The sequence below is a fragment of the Hippoglossus stenolepis genome, chromosome 2, assembly GCF_022539355.2.
Source record: "Hippoglossus stenolepis isolate QCI-W04-F060 chromosome 2, HSTE1.2, whole genome shotgun sequence".
Taxonomy (NCBI): Eukaryota; Metazoa; Chordata; class Actinopteri; order Pleuronectiformes; family Pleuronectidae; genus Hippoglossus; species Hippoglossus stenolepis.
The window spans coordinates 17,798,423-17,822,550 of NC_061484.1; the positions used below are offsets into that span (position 1 = coordinate 17,798,423).

At 41.9% G+C, this 24,128-nt stretch overlaps 1 protein-coding gene across 1 annotated transcript; it reads left to right on the forward strand.

Moving 5' to 3' along the window:
* Window positions 1–1,057: 1,057 nt before the first annotated feature.
* Window positions 1,058–24,075, forward strand: cabp4 (calcium binding protein 4). The gene is made up of 9 exons (XM_035173758.2): window positions 1,058–1,191; window positions 6,995–7,055; window positions 7,445–7,555; window positions 7,887–8,025; window positions 13,011–13,041; window positions 13,391–13,534; window positions 18,463–18,572; window positions 20,776–20,923; window positions 23,857–24,075. The coding sequence occupies exons 2-9, from the start codon at window positions 7,000–7,002 to the stop codon at window positions 23,883–23,885; spliced, it is 768 nt and encodes a 255-aa protein (XP_035029649.1). The 5' UTR covers window positions 1,058–1,191; window positions 6,995–6,999; the 3' UTR covers window positions 23,886–24,075.
* The last annotated feature ends 53 nt before the right edge of the window (window positions 24,076–24,128 follow it).

Sequence of the window (24,128 nt, forward strand, 5' to 3'; positions counted from 1 at the left end):
CGAATATCATTCATCATCTGTCTTCAGTTACCTTTTGTGGTGATAAGATGTTTGACCTCCTCAAGTCAAACTATCATCTGGTGACTGGCTACACCTCCACCTGGACCCTGGACTGTACCAAATGCCTGCCACAGCAAGGGGAGGTTTCTCGATGGAGCCTCTTTGTTCTATGTACGTTGCAGTAAATTTTGCTTTATTATATATATATATATGATTTGTTTGTTTTTACAAAGTTAAAACTGAGTTTGTTGTGCTTTTTTTGTTTTGTGTTTATTTGCAGTTGTTGCATGTTTTCCTCTCGTCATCTGTGAAAAGGGTTTGCTCGTACACTTAAAAAGTGAAAAGGTCAAGAAACCTCAACATTTTAAAGCAACAGCGCCAGATTTCTTTTCCATAATAATAAAAAGATTGACATTTTGAGTTCTGAATACAGGAGAATTCTATGTTCACTGTTCACAGAGGTCTGGGGGATTTAGGGGGAACTAGCATATTCCATAAGAAGCCAATACTTTGCTATGTTTACAAAGATTTGTTCAATTTCTGGTTTTAATTTTTACAGTGTATGTCTGGTTTTCACGTGTGACTAGTTCTTTTTTTAATTATATTATTATACTGTGAGTTTGTTGTGGTCACTTAGTATTTTGAGTTGTGTTTTCCTTGTTGCCCAGTTCTATGAATTAATGTTGAGTTTAAATATGGTACTGTATCAATTAATTACAAAAATATGTAGTGCTGCTTCTGACTTTTATCTGAGCTCAATTACTTTTCTTCTCTTCTTTGAAATATTAAGCAGACTTTGAAATAAACTCATTTTGGTTTGACAGATTTTGTCTGTGACGGATCCTCGAGCTGTTCACTAATGATTTTGCATCTTGAATGTAAAGTCGCTCGAACCAAAAACAGCTCGATATGAAATATGAATTGATTCCTCCACAACAGATCTGCAGTAAGACAATACCGTTGCCCTTTTTCTTCTGGAGGACAGACGCAGCCACAGCTACAGCTCTAATCCAGACATATTTAGCTGGATAATCACCTTTCATTATATAATCCTCAGGTTGGGTTAAGGCTTCATACGAGATACGCCTCATTCGCATCTGTCATCCAAGACAAACAAGGAGAACAATCTGATTAAATAGAATATACAGAATAGAAATCTATTTCTTCACTTTCTTCTGGTGGCTGAAGAAGGTAGGATTTTGTATCAGTGTATTTTGCTGCACTAATGATTTATAGTGACGTGTCAACTCTGAAATAAATCTCTGAAATGTTTAATAACAAACTGGAACCAGATATGTGATTCATTTGTAGTCCCCAGGTCTTGAAAATTGTATATTTGAGGCGGCCCACTCTCACTCTGTTGTGTCCGGACCCTATTCTACGAGATTTTGTGGACTTTCACTTATTAACAACGCAGCAGGAGATTGTTTAGGTCAGTAACAATAACAACAGGAAAATCTCTGGAACATTCAGGTGATGGGTGGCGTCAGGGCAGAGCCTGATGTATGAAAAGACATGATGTATGAATTCCACTGTGGAAATCAGGTGTTTTTGTTTACAGCGCATCACACCATCAACACTGGCGTCGGCTCTTATCACCAAAAGTTTGAAAATCTCGTTGTCTCTCCGAGTTGACTTTTTCTTTCTTCTACATGAATGGCACTCTCGTTTTTTGGGTTTTGTGTCTGTCACGTGTTAGAAACATGCCCACTGACTCCGGAGCAACTGACTTGAGGCATTTGCGTCCTCACATACAGCCCCTTTGGATGACTTCAGGAGAATTTTCAGTTTCATGTGTGAAAATGCAGCTTCACAGGCGTCTCTCGTCTGATATGTCTGGAGCTCAAGTGCTTTTTGCTGCGCGAGCCAGCAGATGGTCGGCCCACTGTTTGCATTTGTTTTGCTTCAATATTTGCGCTCCTGTTACAATGCAACCGCAAACAACAGACGTATTCAAAGCAGCCCGAGAGTGTGATTATCAGGCTGCCCTCCAGAAATGTACGAGAGGTTGTAATTAGACTAGATTTATACAAAGCAAGAAAAGGTGATTTCTCCCAAATGAAAAAACCCTCATTCTCTCCCTCTGTTGTTCCCTGTCCGCAGTTATACCAAAGGCGACAGTCTCATTTCAGAGCTGTGACACAAAATCAGTGCTGGGGGGGAGGGGGGGTGGAGGGGTAGGTGGGGGTGTGTGGGGAGGACGCAGTGGAGAGGTGTTAAGATAGGTGAAGATAAGATGGAGTGCCAGATCCGATTGCATTACTATCGGCTGTTTATGGATCAGTCACAGGGCTGGTTTTGGTCCTCAGGGATTGATTGTCTTCTGACTGGACTGTGGGCGAAGAGAACGATGATACAAAAACACAGAGGACAGAGAGGGGGGGGGGTGAAGAAGCCTGAAGCTGAACTCGTCCTCAATCTGAGAGGATCATTTCTCTGTCCGTGACTTGGTTCTGTTTTTCTCCTGGATCCAGCAGGTGATTTGTTTGTTTGTCTGTTAATTATGAAGGTCTCTTGCTGAAGCCACTCAACAAATCGCAGGGACATTAAGCGTAATTCTAGGTTGAGAGCCAAAAACAAGGGAGTTATGTGGAAAACGTGACGTGTTTCAAGGGAGCACATTACGGATGTTTGCAGGTGGCAATAAGTTCAACTGCACATGTGAATAAAGTTTTATAAAATCTCACACAATGTCACATGAGGCAGCATTGAAGACCGCACATTTAAAAGTTTGTAGAGTAGTAGAAAGAATTGATTTCCCACTCCTCATCTCTGCTTGAGCCAGGAAGCTTGAGGCAACATCAGCTGTGTGATGCAAGTGCCATAAGAATCGGGTTCTCTGTGGCCACAACCAAAACGGTGAAAATATGGTATTTCAAGGGATTTTACTTTGAAATTCTGCATCAGAATGGCCTGATATTGTCAGAGTGAGACTTCATTATAAAGTTAGACAAATTTTTCACACAGTGGTAATGAGAAATCGTTAAATTTTTAAGTCTCAATTTCCTGAATACTGAATAGATAGACTGAACAGATGTGACATCCCATTTGTCCAAACATCAAGTGTCAGGAAGGTTGCTTTCATTTTGAACCCCCCAACACACTCGTAACTTAATGCTGAGAAACAAGTGAGTGGAGGTTTGACCGCAGTCCTGTACTGCTGCACAGTGAGTGTCACGTGACTGACCTGGTTGGTCCCTTCCTGGCTAACATGTTGCTTATTTTGCAGTATCTAAGGCCAGAGCTTATCTCTTCTTAATTCTCTCCCTCTCTGCTCCGCCTTTCTTGTTCTTCTGACCACGACCTTCGGCAACTTGTTAAAGCAGGAGCAAGGCTGCTTGAATGATTTCAGATAGCGGAGCTGTAATATCTTTAGCGGCTGTGTGCATCGCAGAGAGAAGTCATGTCCGATGGTTACGTCAGTTACGTCGGTTGCCAGATCAGTGGATTTGAAAGGTCCGTCAACCCATTCCTGTTTGCTATATTATTTCTGGTCAAGTTATCAGTACAAGGCCAAAAAGACCATCAGGCCAGCGGGAAATGTCCCGGTGCTCCGGATGTGCAGGCCGCCACTGACATTGGGGCATGGATGCAGTGTGATTGACAACTATTACCATCCAATGGGCGCAGGTGTAGGTGTATGCAGTGTCTGTGAGCTCTCAGTCAAATATGGTTATTTCTGGTTTCAAAGAAATTCAGATGGCGCTGGACAAAAAGCAAAACAAAACAAAACCTCAAAACAGCAGCTCTCAAACCAACGAGTGACACTTGATTGTGTGGACTATGTAGACTTCAACTCTACGTTGTCTTCTGTGGTGACAGAAACAGACCCATTACCCCCACACTTCTCCACCCTAACAGACACATTACACTGGAAAAAGTATTCCCACTCAGTTTGAAGAACCTGTTGAAATTCTATTAGATGTCGCCTATTTGTCATAAATGACCCAAGCTCATGAATTCAAGTGGAACCAAATTTGCATAACAACTATGAGCAGCCATATCTCTGTGGCCATGAGTGTGTCTCGCTGGATAAATCCGCAAAATTCATCCTTGTGCAACGCTCTCATATTCCCAGACAGGAGGGAAGTATTCTCCAGAAATCATCTTGACCACTATCAGCAAATCAGGACGATGTGTATCACTGCACATGCTCTGAGGCACTGTCACATCCATGCAGAAAAAACAAAAACATGTTTTTTTCATTTCCCCCCTTGTTGAAGTAGCAGATTAAAAAGAATGGTGCAGCCTTGGTGGAGTAATCACCTCTCTAAGCGCTTTCTATTTTCTGCCCCTGTTTTGTGTTGCCCTTCTCTCCAGTGGCTCTTGTGAAATATATTTAGAATTCCTATTTAGAGGTTAACCCCTAACTCCCCGGGCCAGGCCCATTCAACCGCTGCCGCATCACCACCAGCCCTCAAGTGCAGGCCGCTCTCCATCATCAGCCGCGTTAGCTGTGTTTGTTTTAGCCCCCATCCACCTGGCCCTCAATTTCATTACTTCAATTAGCGTGATTAGGATCTAAAATTGCTTGTGTCGGCTCGGTGATTGACAGCAATTGGCCACTTAGGGAGGAGATCTGCACACACACAGAGTGCTGCTCGGTGGCTTGTGTGGTGAATCGTGCGTGTGCGCTGTGTCTGTGTCCGTGCCTGTCAGTGTGTGTGTGTGTTTGTTTAACCTGATGGGATTGTGCTCAGTGAAGATGGGAGCAATTATTCAGGCAAACAATGTGAGACAGCTACTATAGAAAGTCCAGATATTGTGCTTTACCCACATGTACAACGTGAACCTTTTGGGGAGCGGAAGAGATGTGTGTGTGTGTGTGTGTGTGTGTGTGTGTGTATGTGTGTCGTTTTTGTTATCTCTTTAGGACCTTTTCCAGCATACACACTGAGCAAGTAGACCTCATGGGGACCAAAGCCAGGTCCTAATAAGGCTTACTTCAATTCTGAGGTCCTGGTTGAGGTACCGGCTGAGATATGAAGTGTGGGTTAGGCATGAATTGGTCATGGTTAAGGTTAGGCATTAGGTTTTGGTTAGGTTGTCCATAATGAATGGAATGCAATGCCAAGTCCTAATAAGGGTGGCTGCGCAAAGGTCTCTCTCTCTCTCTCTCTCTCTCTCTCTCTCTCTCTCTCTCTCTCTCTCTGTCACAAGACTTTATATGAAAGCTAGGATGTATGACTCATCATATACTCATGTACTGTATATATTTCCATTAAAGAACTATTACTATAGTTGCACTATGGGCCTATAGCACAGTGCAGCTTAGACAGATAATATAAATACCATCCAATCTTTCCCATTTTTGAATTGCATTTGTGTTGGGACTAGAAAATGTCTCCGCCCCAACCCCTTAACATGCTCTAAGCGTGTTGCCCTCGCCATGTATCACATGCACACTGATTGTGTGAAAGCGTGACAGACAGGCAATCTCTACTCAGTCATGGCACGTTTCCATCAAACCATTGGGAGTTTGGAATGCGGCTCGTTTGGCAGAGGGACATTAAACGGTCAAACGTAATTTAGCAAACTGGCTGGTCCTCGTGTCTCTTCTTGTTATGGCCGTCGTGGTCCACGCAGGCCTCGAGTAGCGGCCGCTGGAGCAGATCTTCAGTGTCTGTGTTTATGGCTTGTGAGATGGTGGAGTGAGGTATTATGTTTGCAACACATCAACGCCGAGAGCCGCAGCTCTGCATGACGGAATATTAATCTGCCTCTCAAACAGACAGAAGTATGTATCTCCTCCTCCTCCTCTGCAAGTCATGCGATTATCGTTCACTCACTATTTTGTCATCTTCCTCTTCTCCATCTTCCCCTGTCTCGCACTATTCCTCCCTTTGTGACTCTCTCATCTCGGCTATCTTGAGCTCTCCACCCACTCTTATTTTCTGTGTATCGTTTTGATTTCATTGTTTGTCCTCATGTCCAAACTAGTCTGTCTCTCGGTCGGATAACATTTCCTCCCTGGAGACGTGGTAGTCATAGTTTAAACTGAATCCTGTGCTCATGCTTCTTCTTTTTTTTAGATTTTTTTAAATCAATAGTTAAAGCTGCTTTTACCTGCATCTTTTTACCGATTTTTAAAGATGAAGCAAATATAATGTGAATTGGGTCGTTTGTACCGACACACTCACCGATGATCATCACTAAACTCTGCTGTTGCTCTCAGCTCTACAGACAGTTTTGTCATTTTTAAGCTCATTGTTTAGGTTTTATGTCTCAACACTATTGTTATGTTCATTCTCATTGTCAGTTTCAGCCACAGCAGGCAGCTCGGTGACGAACCTCGAAAGCCCTGCAACACACTGTTTCTACTGAACCCTCAAAAATATCTGTAAATGCAGCTGGAACAATATTGGGCATTGCAGTGTTTTTTTAATGCTTTAAACTAAGGTAACTTTTATACCAACTTTGTTTGGTCTGGCCCTTTCTTTTTAGTTTAGTCTGAATCGAAAGTTCAGGTGCCTCAGACCATGGTCTGAACAAACGGACCAATAAGTCTGACTAAAGGGGCGGCCTCGGTCCGGGTCAAAGAAACTATGGTTGTGATCGTTTGGAGTCTGAGGATGGTTTGGACTTATGGGCAAATTGCAGGAAGTTGAGACAAGAAGAATAAGAATTGGAAGCGGCTCACAGGATAGCTTGTAGTCTTTACCTCCGACGATATAATGTTTCAACGACGAGGACGTTTACTTTACTGGTAACATAATGGTATTTCAGTGGTAACGAAATTTCCAGAATGAACTGGTTTATTTTCTCCATCCAAAGATGCACATCTGTCCACAAACCAATCAATGTCAAGTATAGACGCGTCCGATGTAGTTGATGACGACAGGACATATGTAAATCATACAAAAGTCTTAAATTGCAATGTGAACTGGATCAATTGTTAACAATGTAACAAAGATATGAAGCTTACTTCAAACTATGACTGGACTTTCTTTTTGAAAGAAGACTCTCCTCTTTGTTTCCCCTGTGTCTCTTCCAGACAGGATGTCATTGAAAGGTGCAAAGGGAGCAGTAGATAGTCGACCATCATCAGCAGCCAGGTCAGTGATACCATGAACTAAAAAGATGTGTAAACATGTTACATCAGTCTAAATGACAATTTTGTGTTGTGACATAAACAAGAGTTTCTTTTAAAAATATAATGAGAAAGACAGTCTTACTATAAATTGTTATTTGGCTTTGATATTATGTTTTTTTAATTATCTTTTGGGGATTGTAGTCCTTAAACTCTTACATATTCATTTATTTGTCTTCCTTTGCTTCTATCTGTTAGCAATCCATGCTAACCTCCTCCAGGATGTTAGATCTATATTACAGGCTCCAGATAGTCCAGGGTTTTTATTGTTGGCAGTAAAAAAAGAGAAGCGTTCATATTAATCACGGGACATTAAGTGCACTTAAAACTGATTAAAGCTTCTTTCTCTCCTAGCATGTCTCCTCGAGCGGGGCGCGGGGCAGCGGCAGCAGCAGCTGGCAGATCGCCTGCTTCTGGGAGATTCAAAAACAAGGCCCTTCAGCTCAGCCTCTCCAAGAAATTCTGGTTATTATCATTCTCTGTTTCTAATCAACATTGATTAGGGCGAGGGGAGTGGGCTGTGTAGATCTGTGCACCCAATTAGTGCCATCGATTGGTACATCAGCGGCAAAAACAAATTGTCCTCATGAGGAACACTTCCTGCCGTCCGTTCTCTGGTGACTGAGGTATTCACGGACGCCAGCTGATTGGAACGTGTTGTGTTTTAATCATCTCACACAAGAGGGCTTTGGAGGAACGCTTTTCTAAGAATATCACCCAAAAGGCTCTTAAGTGTGTTTTTACTAACGATGATGACAGCGCTCAACTCATTGACTCGTACATGCCCACTTCACAGCTCAAGGTCACAGTCCTCTTCGGCCAAAGGGAAGGGCGCTGGCGAGGAGGGGTCTCATCGCCAAGGTAAAAGGAGCCTCAGCAACAGCTCAGCAGTGGCCGCCGCCTACATCTCCTACCTCAATAAACTCTTTGGACAGGTCAGTGCAGCAACAGTGTTGTGTTACAATAATGACCTTTAATTGTGTTGAATAATAGGTTTATTTTATTCATTTTTGATGTGCTTTTTGCACGTGACGCTCTCAATGAGCGTGTGAAAAAAAGAGGGAAGAGACGGGCACACACATGTTGACAAAATGGAGGTTTGGAGACAACAATCACACTGCATTGACTTTAAAGTTTCCCAGAATCGAGCTGCAGAATGGGCCCATTTGTTCAGCAGAATCTAGGTGGTGACTATCGATTGGAAATATAAGCAGTGGATGTGGCTGTTTGCTGTGAACCACGAGGATGTGAAGCTGAAACGCCCTGCTGCTATAAAACACTTCAACACAGTGTAAGGGTCAATATCATTAAACACCTCGTTTTCATTCAATGATGAAAGTATCTGATCAGGAGCGTGGGCTGCTGCACCATCCTCTAACTCCAAAAATATATAAAGAAGTCACTCCTCTAACTCCACTTCACACATGATTTACGGCCGGGACACTGAGCTGGCTTCCATTAATGCTTGGCTTGGCTGAAGTTAAAAATTGGCTCTGGTCATGTCTGATACCATGATCCCAGTTTCCTGCAGGCCATCAGGATATATGGAGTAACTGCAAATGAGCCAACAAATGATCCGGCTCAATGGCACCTTCCCCATTTCGGTTCAAACCATTATTTACATATTGAGTATCTCCACAGTATAAAACTTTATCATTTGTTTTGCCTACACTGTATGTTCAGGGTTTTTATGAGCCTGACTGAGAAGGGGAGAACCCTTAATGGCAAATAAAAAAAATATTTGTCAAGTATATTCAAGTAAGGACTTATTTTATCTTCCTTAAAATGTACAAATTAAACCTAAATATAAAATAGGAGATTGTTCACTTCTTGTCAGCTGAATGTCAAAACAGCTGATTAATGAGCCAGTGATAGTGATGCATGAATGAATGAATTTAATGTTCGAACAGATTCCCTCCATTACTCAGAGGAAAGTATGTATTCCCTCAGCTGTTATATAGATTTATAAACTTGATTTTACAGCAATGGTTTGAATAATATATGTCTTCATACTTTAATATAGAATATATAGAATATACATGCATGCAATATATTGCATATATGTACATATACAGTATATGCTTCTCATCCCATGTGAGTGAATTTAATTGCAGAAGGGCTCAGTCCTTATACTGACGAATTTATTCCATTAAACTATTTTAGATTTCCGTATTATTATTATTATTATTATTATTATTATTATTATTATTATTATTATTATTATTATTATTATTATTATTATTATGCTGATACTTTATTACAAAGCACAGCCCAGGGCTCTTCCGTGAACTATTTTTTTTTTAAAGATGTTTTATAACTAGATTTCTTAATACTCAATGAGACCAATTCATTGTTTTAAAACGATTCAAGAGAAATGAAAACAGTTTCTTGTTGACCTTGACCAACTGTGAAATCCTCGTCCACATCGGTCCCTGAGTTACTAACCGGCTGCCACCACTGATCTGCTTTGTTTTACTGTGACAGTCGTTGGGTTGAACTTCCTAGTAGGAAGGTACAGGGGTCTGCGTGGTTTCCACAGGACAGAGGACACACATGCACTATTCTGGTTTGTGCCCTGACACTGAAAAGCGGGGAGAGCGTCCTGCAGCATTCCCTAATCCCTGCCTCAACACAAGTATTAATAACTCCCATAGCAAGGTTCACTGTCAGCGCTCATTACATCCAACTGGAGCTGCGAGAGACAAATGGCCCAAGAAAGACAATTGGTGGATTTGAATATCAGATAGAGAGACAGCAGAAGAGCAGAGTGTGCCCATCAATAGGTAAATACCATGAGTGTGTGTGTGTGGTCACTTTAAATGCAGTTCCAATAATGTATGCGCTTGTGTGGAGTGTCCACATAGCTCTCACATGTGCTCATGCGTCACATGCTTACAAAGCAGTGGGCTGCTCAATGGGCCATGTGAAGGCAGACAGAATGAAATTAACTGTTAATGGGCTCGTTCTGACACATGAATTGAGAGTCTGCGTGGTGCATGCTGTCTAATCCTTTCTGGATGAAAAAAAATCCAATTAATGTGTTGACCTTCATATCTTAATATGCCCTTGTGGGCTGGAGGATCCTGTGCAGGGTAAACAGCAGCGCTGCTGCAGTCACGGCCAACAGAGAGTTTTTCTATTTTTTGTGCTGTGGCATCAAAAATCATATTACACAATTTAAAAGGTTTATATAAATCATGAGCAGTTTAGTATCTGAGGCGACACACAGTGAAAAACTATTGGGGTAATTGCATCCTGGCGTTGTATATGCGTTTCGACTCTGCTGGCCTTATTATACAGTGAATAATCATTTGAACGACTGCCATGCGGAGTAGCTTCCAAATAAACTGCGGCGGCCTCTCCTTTTCCTGGAGCTATTGTGCACTTGAGCAGGATGACCTTGTATGATTTATGTATTAGCCAGTCTGAATGCCAACATGTATCGAGAGTGAAAATATTGCACCTCTCTTTGTATTTAAGTTTCCCGGCTGCTGATTTCCCTTTCAATATCTCTCCTATTCAGCGGCAAAAAAAAAGAGCAACTGACGGTTGAAAGATGATTTTCCTTAGAAGCAGCGATAAAGTAAAACACTTAGACAATTAGAAGCATATTTCCACCGTAAATACATAAAAGTGCAGAAGTATGATTAAGGATTAAATAGAAATGAGAATCAAAAGAAAAGCACTCGTGGAGCACTGCATTGCTGCACTTTATTGGAAGTGACGGTTTTTCTAAGTCATAATCTTGATGGGAGCGCCTTTGGCTCAGGAAGTAAAGCGACTAATCACAGAGCTGGCAGTGGCTGATGCAGTCAAAGCATTTGAACAGTCAAGGTTGTGCTGCTCTTTCACAAGCTTTAACAATGCAGCATATTTTGGAGATTTCAAGTAAAACCTCTGAAATGCACAGCCCAGTGGAACAAAGGTAGAATCTGACATAATGGCAATACACCCAGGTAAAATGGCAGTATTCATTTCATCTACTGGTGTTTTTATCTTGCGCAGTATTTGAATTCTATTGAGCCTCAATACTTTTTCCTAATTGCATGACGGAGAGGGAGGAAAAGCCCAGAGCAAAGTTGTGCACACAATATTCAGAGCTTTATAAGCTTTTATGTCAGTCTTGTTTCTTTGAACTCACGGATATCCTCAGGCTCGTGCCGTAGTTATGCTAAGCGATATCTCCATATGTCAGGCCCAGTTGCTCCATAGCAAGATGACTGGAGTTTGCATATTTCCTGCTTCCCCTGTGGATGTGCTGATGTTTCTGTAGGAGAACCGGACAGTGTGGCAGGCCCTATAGAGTCAAGACGCTGTAGGCGCCATTGCGACATAAACATGAAACAACAGGCATCTGGCTGACAACATGTTGTCGTTGAGTTGCTTTGAAAGAATGAATGGTTTCTTTTCAGGATGATACTTCAATGTACAAGCTTTACATATGCAAATGTGTGTCAGTAAATGTTTACAGATAGGCTGAGTGGATTACTGTTTCAAGGACTGATGCATGTGATACGCCAAGGAGGTTATGTTTTCAACCTTGTCTGTTTGTTTCATCGATTGTAAACAAGATTACACAAACACAACTGATTTCCATGAAACTTGGGGGTATGGGTCAGGGAGGAAACCTTCAAATTTTGTTGTGGAGCCAGGATTTCTTTTTACTTTCTTTGACATTGAGAGTTTGGACGTTTTTTAAGCAATTTCCCTAAATGGATCTTGATGAAAACAGATTTTTTTTGGAACTGATATTTATGTTAAATTTAGTGCAACTTGACTGAATTTAAGGGGACTGCTGGGCCTTGGTGGATGCTTTTCTTTTCTGAGTCTATCACAACTGATGGCTAATTTATTTCCTCTCTTTTGTTTTCAATTCAATTTTCAAGTCTGTTTGTCTGTTGGTTGGTTGGTTGGTTGGTTTCTAAGCAGGATTACGCACAGATTACTGGACAGATTACCATTACAGTTGGTGGAAGGATGCAGTATGGGTCAAGGAAAAACCCAGTAGGTGCATTTGCTGCAGATCCATCAGGGGGCGAATCCAGACATTGTTTTTATTTGTCTTTAACATTGTGAGGAGTTTTTCCACATTTTGGTTGATGTCTCGGAGAATAATTCATGGATATTGATAAAAGTTGATGTTTAGAGGACTGATATTTATGAGTGTGTAAAATTTGGTGCAGAATGTGGTTTCATAAGGGGACTGAATCAAAAGCATTAACAAAATTGTCTGTCTGCCACCGGTGGAATATATTAACATATTGCTATTTTGAGCACTTAGCAAACTTAGATTTAGCGCCATCATTATGCTAACTGACTCTGTGGGGATTTTATTCCTACTCCTGGCTTTGCCTCAACTTCTCTGAAAAGAGAAGAGAAAGAGGGAAAGGAGGTGAAAAAGGAGAGATGGAGCGAGAGATCACCCTGAGCAAATGTCAAAACAAGGGAAGAGAATACTGAACGTTTCACACATTGGGGCTGTATGCTAATCATACGTGTGTATGTGTCTGTGCGTGTATCAGTGTCTGAACTTGATGATCCGAGGTTTTTGAAATGCTCCGTCATGTCGGCCATGCGTAGGTGTGTGTTTGAATACACACACACAAACTGAGCTTGTGCTGCTGCGTCTCCCTCAGGATGCTGCAGATGTAATGCGTGTGTGTGCGCACGTAGGAGTGTGTGGCATTGTGGCATTTTGCAAATTAGAAAGACATGTCGCCGGGTGAAATCCCATTAGAGGATTCTGTCAGCATGCAGTGGTGTTGACATGATATGCATGTTATTCTAATTTGGTCGTCGAAAACAGATTATCACTGGGGTTTTTCTCAGGAGCCTTTGCTGTTTTAGAGGCACCCTGATTTTACACCACGTCCTCTGTGTTGTAATGATTTCCACTGTGTTTCTGTTCTCTGCTCTGCAGGAGAGGGAGCTGATGCCAGAGGAGCTGGACGGTAAGATGCTGTGGGTGTAATTATGATGCAAACACATGATAAATGACGAATGAACAGATGCACAGCCTCAACAATTGCCTTGATATTTGTCACTGTTAAGCTTAAACTCTCTCAGATGTGTCTTGAAATGACTCACAGCTACAAGATAAATTAAAACAACAAAACTTACTGTTCTCAAGAGGCGGCTACAGCTCCGTCTGCTGGAGTCAACAACTTAGAGATAAGTTCATTCAGCTGAAAGCATCGCTATCAGTGACTGTGCACGCTGTGTGTGTCGAGGGGGGAAAAAAAACTTTGCCCCACTTTATGTTGTGCTGCAATTGCTGTAATTTGTTTGTGTGTCTGTCAGAGCTGCAGGAGGCCTTTAAGGAATTTGACTATGACGCGGACGGCTTCATCCATTACAAAGACATCGCCGACTGCATGAGGACCATGGGCTACATGCCTACAGAGATGGAGCTCATCGAGATCATCCAGCAAATCAAGATGAAATGTGTGTATCTCTCTGTCTGCTTATATGATTGCATGGTTTTCATTTCTTCCTCAGTGGTTACAGCGTATGTGCATGACTGATGGGTCTTTCTGAGGTGAGCAGGCATGAAGCGTGAGTAATGTGTCTGCGTGTGTTACACAAACCCTGCTGCACGTTTGTTCCTATAGGAAACTGTGAGGAACTAATGTTTGTCTTTGAGGTTGGGGAGACGTATTAGCAGCGTGATTAATGACCCTCATGCTGCAGGTGCAGGGGTGTAAGAGTGTGAGTCTGCATATAGAAGTGTGTGTTTAGTCGAGACTTAACTTTCGTCTTTCTGCTCTAAATGAGGACGTGTTTGTCTTTGCTTTCTTTTCTGAATAATCTCATAAAGACTGGTGTGTGGGGTTTGTGTATAAAGTTAAGTTGAATCTTGACAGCATTGATCTCTGGACTTCTGCCATTCAAGCTGTGAGATCCTGTGCCTGTAACACCTACACGTTGTCAGTTCAGGACCTGCAACTCTGACCGGAGCCTGCAAGTTTCTGCCAAGACTTTACATAAACCTCTAAGGACCTCAGTGTGACGTCCTGAAATATCCTAATTCCAAATCGTGATGAGAGTGGAGGCAAATCGAGTCATCTGCAGCTCATCCTGTCCGCACGCTGAACTGTCCTTGGGCGAGGCGCTGAACTCTAAATGGCTCCCGATGGTCAGAGCAGCACCTTGCACGGTTCACTGCCTCTGGTGTGTGTGTGGGAATAGGTTAATCACAGGTAAATTGCAGAGCACTGGGCGCATGCAGCCATTTAATGAGGCATCACGTACGAAGCAATCCAGTGGAGTTAGCTCACAGTGGAGCCTGAATCATGCTGCGTCCCAACAATATTAGATGTGTACAGTGAGAGGAAAACACACTTTAAACTTCAGACCAAATGAGACGGGGAATCATTGCTTCTGCCCTAACAGACGAAGCTCAATAGCTTTTTGTCCTTGAGTAAACTCGCTCTGTAAATCACATCTTCTCTGTTCGCCTTTGAGAAAATAATCTGAAATCATAAGGGATGCATTTGATATACTTTGGTATGCATGATGCATGACGGCGTCCCCTACTTCTGCATTGATTTATTGGACAACCATTAGTTATCCAGAGTAGATGGAGACCATGCTTCCGTACAGCTGATGAAATCTTTGCACTAAGCAGTAACATCAGCATTCTGTCATTAGTGTGAACATTAGGAGTTGGTTCATCAGGATAAACAGCTGTTGGTGCTGATTTTCCAGTCCGACATCATTAAATCATTGCAGAGGAGGGAGCAACACGATGATTAAAACAGCATCCGTCAAGCCTAAACTGTAAAAAGCTAGATTATGTTTACTATTTACTATTTACATGTCACGTGTTAATTTCAGGAACGTTACAGTCTCCTTATTGCTCCGCACAGATCAGATTTTGTTTGTTTCCTGTGTTGTGGTTAAGCTTTAAACATGCATCTATAGACAGATTGTCTTCAGGCAACAGGCAGATGGTCCCACTTACAGCCGGGTGGCGGAGTGCTGCACATGAGCTGCAGATTGTGACGGAGTGACTGCTGCAAATGATCATGGGAGAGGTTTGAAGAGGGCAAGGTTTTCTTGGGTCTGGAGGTTCTCTTCTTCAAAATGCTGGTGTTGTCCTTTGTTTTCAATAACATCTGTTAAAAAAAGCTGCTCATAGCAAAACGCTCATACATGGATATCTCACAGTGTTGGTAAATAAAACCAAATATGATAAGACTGCATCAGAGATAAGTAATCTTTACATTGAAATGGGATTTGTTAATTAAGCCCTTTAATTAGGGATGTGTAGATACTGTACATGGTTTATAATAATCAGCTCGTATTTCGTTATCTCAGAGACGTACGTGTATGCGCCTGCTCAGAATCAGTTCGTTCACACGAACACTTTTAACCTAGCATTCAAGCCCTAGACAACAACACTGATAATGAGGAAAATATTGGACTCTGGCTCCACAGAGTAGCTTAACCAGAACACAGTCACATCCCAGTGGGTAGAGCCGGTGAGTTTTTCTCAGCTCTGATCCTGGAGGAGCGGCGTGCAGCTGCTTCCTGTCCCAGCAGCTGCTTAATTACATTCACCCGCTGTCCCAGGTGTAAATAATCTCCTGATTAGACGGTCACGATGACGACGAGCGAGAGGCGTCGCTGTGACGACGTCACGTAAACTTCCCGTAAACGTCCACATCTGATGATTAGCGGAGCAAAAGTGTGACAGAGCACAAGCAATTATTGTTCCAGACAAAAGTACCCAACACACAACACTGCATTACAGGAAAATGTCTCATCGTGATTTTAACACTTGATGTAATGTTGCAGTTAAACTACTTTAAGTTGACTTACTTAAATTGAAGTTACATTAATACAAACTGTTGATGGAAAACAGTCAGATCATTAAGTAGATCTGATTTAAAGCAAGTGTGTTGATATAACTTTTTAACTTTAATTTGATAAAACAGAATTCATGTGTTGTTACCAATAGAAGCATTTTTAAGTTGGTCTTAAACACTTTAGGTTTAAGCTATATATGCTATAACTAAAGATGAAAGATATAACAATTCTTCATTAGACTGTATAAAATTGCAATTTGCCGCGAAACGTGAACAAATCTTAAACACGATTTGTGCCTGACTCGGATCAGGTCGATTTTCATCAGAAATAGCGGTGAAGACAACAACTCCCATGATCCCACGCTGCTTCACGACTTTTGTTATTATTTTGATTGAGAGACCCCTATTGGCCAAAATTACATATTGTACATTTAATTGGAAAACAATGAGATTATTATGTAGGTCTGACTTAAAGCAAGGTAATATAACTAGTTATCTTCATGAGTTGTTACCAATCTTTTGAAGTTGGTCCAACAATTTTCTATTGTTAAGCTTTAAATGCTATAACTTACATTAATACCTAGCACAAACATGTGATGCATCTCTACCTTAAAGGGAAACCATAAGAGAAGTGGTTGTAACTATAATTCATATTTGATCATGTGAAATATGAATTATTCATCTGTTCACTGATGCCTTAATTTGACCAATAAGGTGTCTTGGGCTTTAGATCCTCCTTTCTTAATCTCTCTGGTGTAATCCCCATAGAGCCATTAATACCATGAAATTCCGTCTTTCATTCCAAAACCAGCATCCCACTTTCAATTTGGAAGAAATAATAATCTGCTCAGACTTTTGGGAGAATTTCTCTTCTCCGTGAATATGAAGTGACCCACTTAAGGCACAGAAATTCTTCAAGGCGGTGTCAGGAATCCCCCCAGACCGCTGCTCCACAAGGGTAAAGACCATCTGCCAAAATATACCGTATATACCTTACCTTGTGTCAAGTGTGAACTTTAACTAACTCAAAAAATCCCAGAACCTCCAGAGGTGGTGTTTTATTTCAGAATGAGTGAGCTGCCATTGTAACTAGATGACAGTTAACGCCATTAGTTTCAGCAGAGTTGGCCACAGCTTGATTCTCATTCTCAAGAGTCCTGATTCTCAGAGTACTGATTAGGTTTATTGAGCCACATGGCTCCTGCGTCGTCTTTCTCATCCACATCCAGATAATGAAAACAGACCCAGCTTATTGGTGTACACAGTATCAAATAAGCCTGCCTTTTGTCAAACTAATAACATGAGCCTTCCCATTGTATCAGTCTGTTTTGATAATTACCATGGGGATCAAACACAACACAACTGCCTCTAACTGGGTTGAAGGAACCACAGTGAACGCACATTGTAGCTTCATGCACTGAAGCTACAATGTGCGTAAAATATTTGTTAAACTCATTTTGTATAAGACACTAAACTCACCGTTAAGACTCATACATGCTGCCTTTACATATGAAAAGAGAAAGGTCGTCTTCAAGCGATTTAACCATCACTGTCACGTCCATCCGTCCTTACGTTGCTATGGTTGATAAGCAACATCCACTAGATGGCAGCGCAGAGTAAAGAGTTTCTGAAACATCATCTTGCTTCAACTATTGGCAATTCGTGCACGAATACGTATACAAATCTAACATTGAGCAAAAAGGAGCTTTAAAGATGCATATAATTGTTAGTTTTTCTGATTACTTCAGACGGTGGGCTGAAATTCACAATACTCTTATCAACCTAAAATTGGAAGCAAGGAATTTAAAGCTTAAAGGTTATTTTATTCAAAGATTTATTGATAACCCAACAATTCTTTCTAATGAGTACTTCCAACTGTGAAACTTGAGTACAGTTTGCTACGAATACTTTTACTTAAAGTTTTTGACCTCCAGGTCCTGTTCAGTGTGACTTAACGTAAGAGGTCGACAATGAGACTGTAAAGCACCAACAAAGCTAACGAAGGAGACCACATGAAATGCAGGTTTCAAACTTTACACTTTTCCAATGTGTAATGAGGAGGGAAGAGAGAAGCTGAATATGAACATAACATTGATAGTTTGTTCCATTTAAAGCTGCTCTAATAAATACTCTCAGTTTTACTAACAGTGGCTTGAATCAAAAAGAATTTTCAGGGACTTTCCTATCAGCTCTGCAGAACTGTTTGAGTTTTAAGGCCAAAAAAAGAACAGTTTTGGTTCAATGTCTTTGCTCTAATAACCGTAGTTTCCACAGCAGGAGACAGTTCACAGAGAAGAAGCTCAGATTAATACATAGAGCAGAATCTGCCCTGCATCAAGTGACAGACAGACTAAGTTAGTGAGCTTGCAGGGGAACACAGTGGAGCTGTCAGGGAGCCAGATCTCTTCCTCAGGAGTCTCCACACATAGACACACACTTTTTTAATGCTAATGTTTTCTCATGTGTACTGCATGGGTAGACAGACTGCAAACACACCGGCTGCCACTCGGTAGTCAACCTGTGCATACGTGCGTCAGCATCCACTTGTGTGTCTTCCTGCAGGGGGTGGACATGTCGACTTTGATGACTTCTGCTCACTAATGGGGCCGAGGATGTTGGCCGAGACGGCTCACATGGTCGGACTGAAGGAGCTGCGCTGTGCCTTCAAACAGGTACCAGGTCCCCAGCCACAAAAACTCTAACTTCAAGCAAGGCGGCTGCAGCCTCGTGCCATGACAGGACTTTGAAGTGTGCTACAGGGCCTTTCCTCTGAGGATGCCATGAGTGTATGGCTCTTACTTGTAAACAAGTCTGAGGGAAGAAAGCTCGCTGAGAATAAATGCAAAAGAAAAGTTTTAAGAGGATAAAAGTTTTAGATTGATGAGGGTTTTATTTATGCTGCTTCCTGCAAGCTAAAGAACCAACATTCATATGGATTTTATACTTTTAAATGTTCTGCTCATTGGCTATGTCCACTCCATATGAAATTGTGTGTTGCCTCATTGGTTTGGAGGAAATATCTATTGAGTTTCTCTCTTTGACATCAGTACAGAGGCAGGTACACGGAGTGATTTGATTATCCCCCAGAGCCGGGCCCCGGTGTTCTGTACAGTCTCTAAACAACTGTGCTGATGAAGTTATTTATAAGCTTCAGCTTCACACACCTGGGCTCACTTATTTAACACATTACAGCATGATGTGTTTTCAATGGCTGCCACAAACACAAAACTATTCCTAATGATCACATCGAAAATACAATCCAGTGCACAACATGTGATCTATGTTACAGCTTTGGGCATTTAGTTTGACAATTTTTTGGCTGCCATGGAAAGCAAGGTGTGTGGATTTGGACATCAGGTGCACGAGTGAGGTTATTTTTGTCATTAGAGTTTCTGCAGATATTCAAATTACGGTATTTATCAGTTATAGCATGTAAATGTACATCAAGCACCTCGACCACCACACAGTCAACAATTGATTATACAATTGTTTTGTACCATCTTGTCTATAATTTCCTGCCCTGGGTTTGCAGATGCTAATTAGCTATAAAGCTAACTCTGGCCAAACAGCTGAGATGTGCGTGAACAGACTTTAAATAAAAATGGACCACACATCTCCACTTCCTCCCCCAATATCCAGAAATAAAGCTAAAATATCCCAGAGACATAGGGTGCCATTTTGCACAGTTGGAACCAAAGGCTGCACAATAGCGATCAGGGGATGGAGCCACCGCAGAGGGAGGTCCCATTGATATACACACTTAACCAATCACAAGTCAGATCAGCAAATAACTATTTAAAACCAAACTTACTTGAAAAATAAAAACACTTGGACAAACATCAGTGGGATGAGAACTACCTACAATGACAGAAACCATCTTTGAGAAAATTACATTTGATGTGACTTTTTAGTTTGGTCCGTGTCCCATCCACCAACATGCAGGAGGTGGGGTTCATGACCTAAACTGTAGCGAGCCAGCAGGCGGCGATTGAGACACTTTGGCTTGGAGCTGTCATGTCGTTCATCTTTATGTACAGTTTGTGTGCATGGCGTCCGATAACAAAACTAAACTAAACATTACAGTGGTTGGAGTGCTAAAGCTAATTATGTCAGTTAAATAACCCACCTATGTCTAATCCTGTGCTGCACTTGTGTGACAGTCACCTCTGTAATCACCACTAATCTCTTTCTGAACTAGACCACCTGATAAATGTGTCAAAGCGAGATACAAAATAATCATTAACCGGCATGAAGAGGTTTTTAAAAGCTGATCTCTCTTCGTGGAACAGACATGTGACAAGTTCTTTCACTGCGTCCTCTCTTTTCAGAAGCTAAAGTTTCTCCTTCACACATGCGTCATCATCATTTCCTGAGTAATGCTGTCAAAGGCCAGAAATGTACCTATTCTGGTGTTTGGATTCTTTTGTGAGGAATAATGAATCACCTCTCAACTCTGCTACTTCTGAAAAGAAACTTCAGAGCTGAACAAATACAAATATATTTCTCAACTCAGCCTCACAGCCACTTCAAGAGTCTTCCTCTTCAACACCTGTGAGCCCCTATATGCAGACTCAAGCAGTTTTCAGCCTTCCAGCTTCCTCGTGCAACCATGTTAACTACACTGTATGAATGTGAAACTACTTTGTGTTTGAAGTTTTCTGTCTTCCTCCCTCCTCTCCCTCTTTTTCTTCCATCTCCGTCATTCTTTCTCCTCCATCATCCTGAATTCAGTGTGTCCGCTCCCTATTAACCCGGAGACGTGTATTGTCCTTGTGTCACGTATAATTCTCCTCACCTTTGATTCCGTTTATTTGAATCTCCCTCGCTCACCGCATGTTCGTGCCCCCTCTCGCTCCCGAACCCGACACGTTGCAGTTTGACTGTGACGGCGATGGAAAGATCACATGTGACGAGCTGAAGGAAGGCATGAAGACGCTGCTGGGGGAGAAGCTGAAGAAAGGTGAGCTGGAGGAGATCCTCGGCGACATTGACCTCAACAAAGACGGCAACATTGACTTTGATGGTGAGTAGTTTGGGACCTGGGGGAGGAAACGTGTCAGGGGGAGTCGACTTTTTCTTTCATAAATGGAGATATATGATGCATTTTCAGTTTTTTCTCTTTCCTCCGGTGTGTTATGTTTGTTTTTTACATGTGCAAGGTCGGCAAAAAAAAGGCTTATGTCTGTGGTGTCTTGTTCCTGAAGCGTGTCGTCAGTTGTCCAGACGATTCTTCCAGGGAAATGTGCACATTTGGATATTATGTAACTTTGCATAATGCACGTCCAGCGGCTAGTCTGGCCCGCCCCCTAAACAAAGTTAAAGTGACAGGCCGACATTTTTTACACAGGCTGGAAGCGGTTGACCAATCACAAGAGAATGGGCCAGCTGGCCAATCAGAGCAGACTGGGCTTTATAAGAAGGAGGGGCCTTAAAGAGACAGGAGCTAAAACCATGCGTTTTCCTACAGAGGCTGAAAGGAGGAGCTGCAGCAATGGACAGTTTCAGGGCAGTGAGCATGAGAGCATGTAAACGTTTTCAAGTAATAACACTAATTAAAATCATGAACCTGAATATGATGTCACCTTTAAACATACTTGTGGTGTTGGTGGTTCAGAACCAATGTTTTTTCCAGAGTCCAGAGGACCAGAAATTTACAAAATTATAAATTGCGATTATATTGAAATAATATGCAGATAATTTAGTTAAAAGAGAAAGTAGCCATATAGTATTTTTCAATCTCTATTTATAACAATTACTAAGCAGTTTAGAGTGTGAGGAGCATTTAGAGTCGGTTAGCTAAACAGCTAAAACAGCGAAAAGTAATACCGAAATAGAGTTAGGTAAAAGGGGAGGGTGAGCAGATCGATCACTGTTACCAAAGTGAAGACTTGATTTCAGTGTCAGTTCTAGTGTCAATAGGATTAACACAGAAAGCATTGATCCTGAGCGTGGGAACATTTAGGTCTATACAGCATTTGTGTTTCTGCTGCTGCTGTGTATATTCATGTACTGATCGCTTCTTCAGTGAACTCACATAATTAACATTCATTCAACATACATTCTCTTAACAATATTACATATCATATTAGTAAATTGTGATCTTGGCTTAGGTATTGGATGGATACCCTATCATTTTAATGCATCTTATCCAAGCGAAGTTACATGGGAAAAAAAAAAAACTAAGCCACCAAAAAATAGGTCATTTAAATATAAGAAAATAACATTGAAGAAATACTAACCTAATTTTACGTATTAAACACTCAGTAGAGCACATACCACCACCAAGGCCAAACAATCCTACACATAATCTAGTTCTTATAATAGAAATGTAAAAGGAAAAGGAAGTGGTGTTATCACCTCAATCATTCATTTCTCAGTTAAACAATCCTGGTTCCCTCAATCTGCATCCGGACCAAGATGTAACAGATTCTTCCCAGACCCAGGTCCCATCCCTCCACCAACTTTAATGGAAATCAGTCAAGCCATTTTTACATAATCCAACTATCAAATAAACCAACAAATAATAAAGATGACTTCCTCGATGGAGGTTATTAACATGAATCCAGTACCATACAGTAACATCCAGTTTCCATTCGTATTGGGAACATGTCGAGTTTTGAGTCAAAGGTGACAATAAAGGTTTGTAACCAGCCGTGTAGGAGAGGAGAGAGCAGCCCAGAGGAGGAGAAGAGCAGAGGGGTCAGAGAAACAGTTGATGAGGACGGGAGCAGGAGGAGCAAATGAGTCAGGCAGAGGGTCAGATGAGAGAGGGGGGTTGAGTCAAGGTGGGCAGGTCGGACGGACCAATCCAATCTAATCAGCAGTGCATTAAGCCAATCAATACATATGCCTGGACACCTGTCACGTTATACACACACACACACACACACACACACACACGGTTCACGGACTTTGCAGAAATTACATTGCCACATGTTACCTCACAATAAACAATACAACGGTGCACAATCAAACACACACTCTCCCCTTAGATGCCGGTGTGCACGTGTGCCGTCAACACCACATGGATGTCCGAGAGATTACAGGCTTCCACACACACACACACGGCTCAGAGGTGTTATCCTGATTGTCTCGTCTCAGCAGCCCAATCAATTGCAATTATTGGAAACATATGAATCGGCGTGTCAGTCTCAGAGGGGATCAATAACCAAGTGCTCCTCATTCCCATCAATTACCCCCCAGGGCAGCGCTTGGTGTGTCCGTCCTGTTTTAGCCACATGTGCAGTATAACCTAGAAGGCACCTGGTGAACAAGCATCCACAGCAGGAACTAGAGCGGTGACAAAATATCCCAGTGGCAGGTCAGCCGACGAGGACAGGGCCGCGTCTTTTTATAGAAAAACGGTTAGAGGAGCACCTCCGGAGATAATGTTAGTGGGTTAATCTGGAATTAGGCCGCAGTGCTCAGTGAATCGATGGATTCACACCTACAACAAGAAGTCTTTCAGAGCCAAGCGCCCCCAGGAAGACAACGAGAAAAGGGAAGACGTGATTGATTGGATGGATGTAGTGAAAACTAGCCTCATCGACAGGACGCATCAATAGCCGTCCTGATTGACAAGTGAATCCATGACAATGCCATCATCGAGCTGAAACAAGCAGTAATCAAAGCGATTACAGATTTACAAGAGGAGTCAAATGGCGCCTGGAGCCTGGCAGTCAGCCCGTTGCAGTTGTTGACCTCTGAATGGGTTGAATCCATGTCCAGGAAACAAGTCAAAACAAAACTGACACGTTTACTCTTTCTACATAATTAAAATGTTCTCCTTTTTATACCTCCACCATTGCATCACATCACAAGCTGTGTTTGTTTCCACTTCTGCGTCATGGGGCGTGACAACAATGTGGCTGCATCCTGTGCTGTCCTTTATGGTATTATTAGAGTGTCATTAGTGCTTATCAGTGTTTCTGCCGCTGTCTCCGTCTCCCTCTGCAGAGTTTGTTATGATGCTTTCTGCACGATGAGCCCTGACGGAAGAAGACGGAGAGTACAGAGCAGGATTCCCCAGCTGAACCGTCTCCACTGTCTCCTTCCTGCTGCTGGGATTTATCTACATCCAAAATGTCTGACTGTAAAATATATATATATATGCGTTTGTATATATGTATTATATATGTGTTTATATTTTCATCATAAAAGTTGTGCTTGAGTAAGTGCAGAGGGTAAAGGGTGAGTTATGAAACACATCACTGGGAGGCACAATCATG

Coding starts and splice junctions, on each gene's coding strand:
- cabp4 (XM_035173758.2), top strand. CDS start 7,000: ATGTCATTGAAAGGTGCAAAGGGAGCAGTAGATAGTCGACCATCATCA. Junction 7,056..7,444: donor CGACCATCATCAGCAGCCAG/GTCAGTGATACC, acceptor TTTCTCTCCTAG/CATGTCTCCTCGAGCGGGGC. Junction 20,924..23,856: donor CGGCAACATTGACTTTGATG/GTGAGTAGTTTG, acceptor CTCCCTCTGCAG/AGTTTGTTATGATGCTTTCT.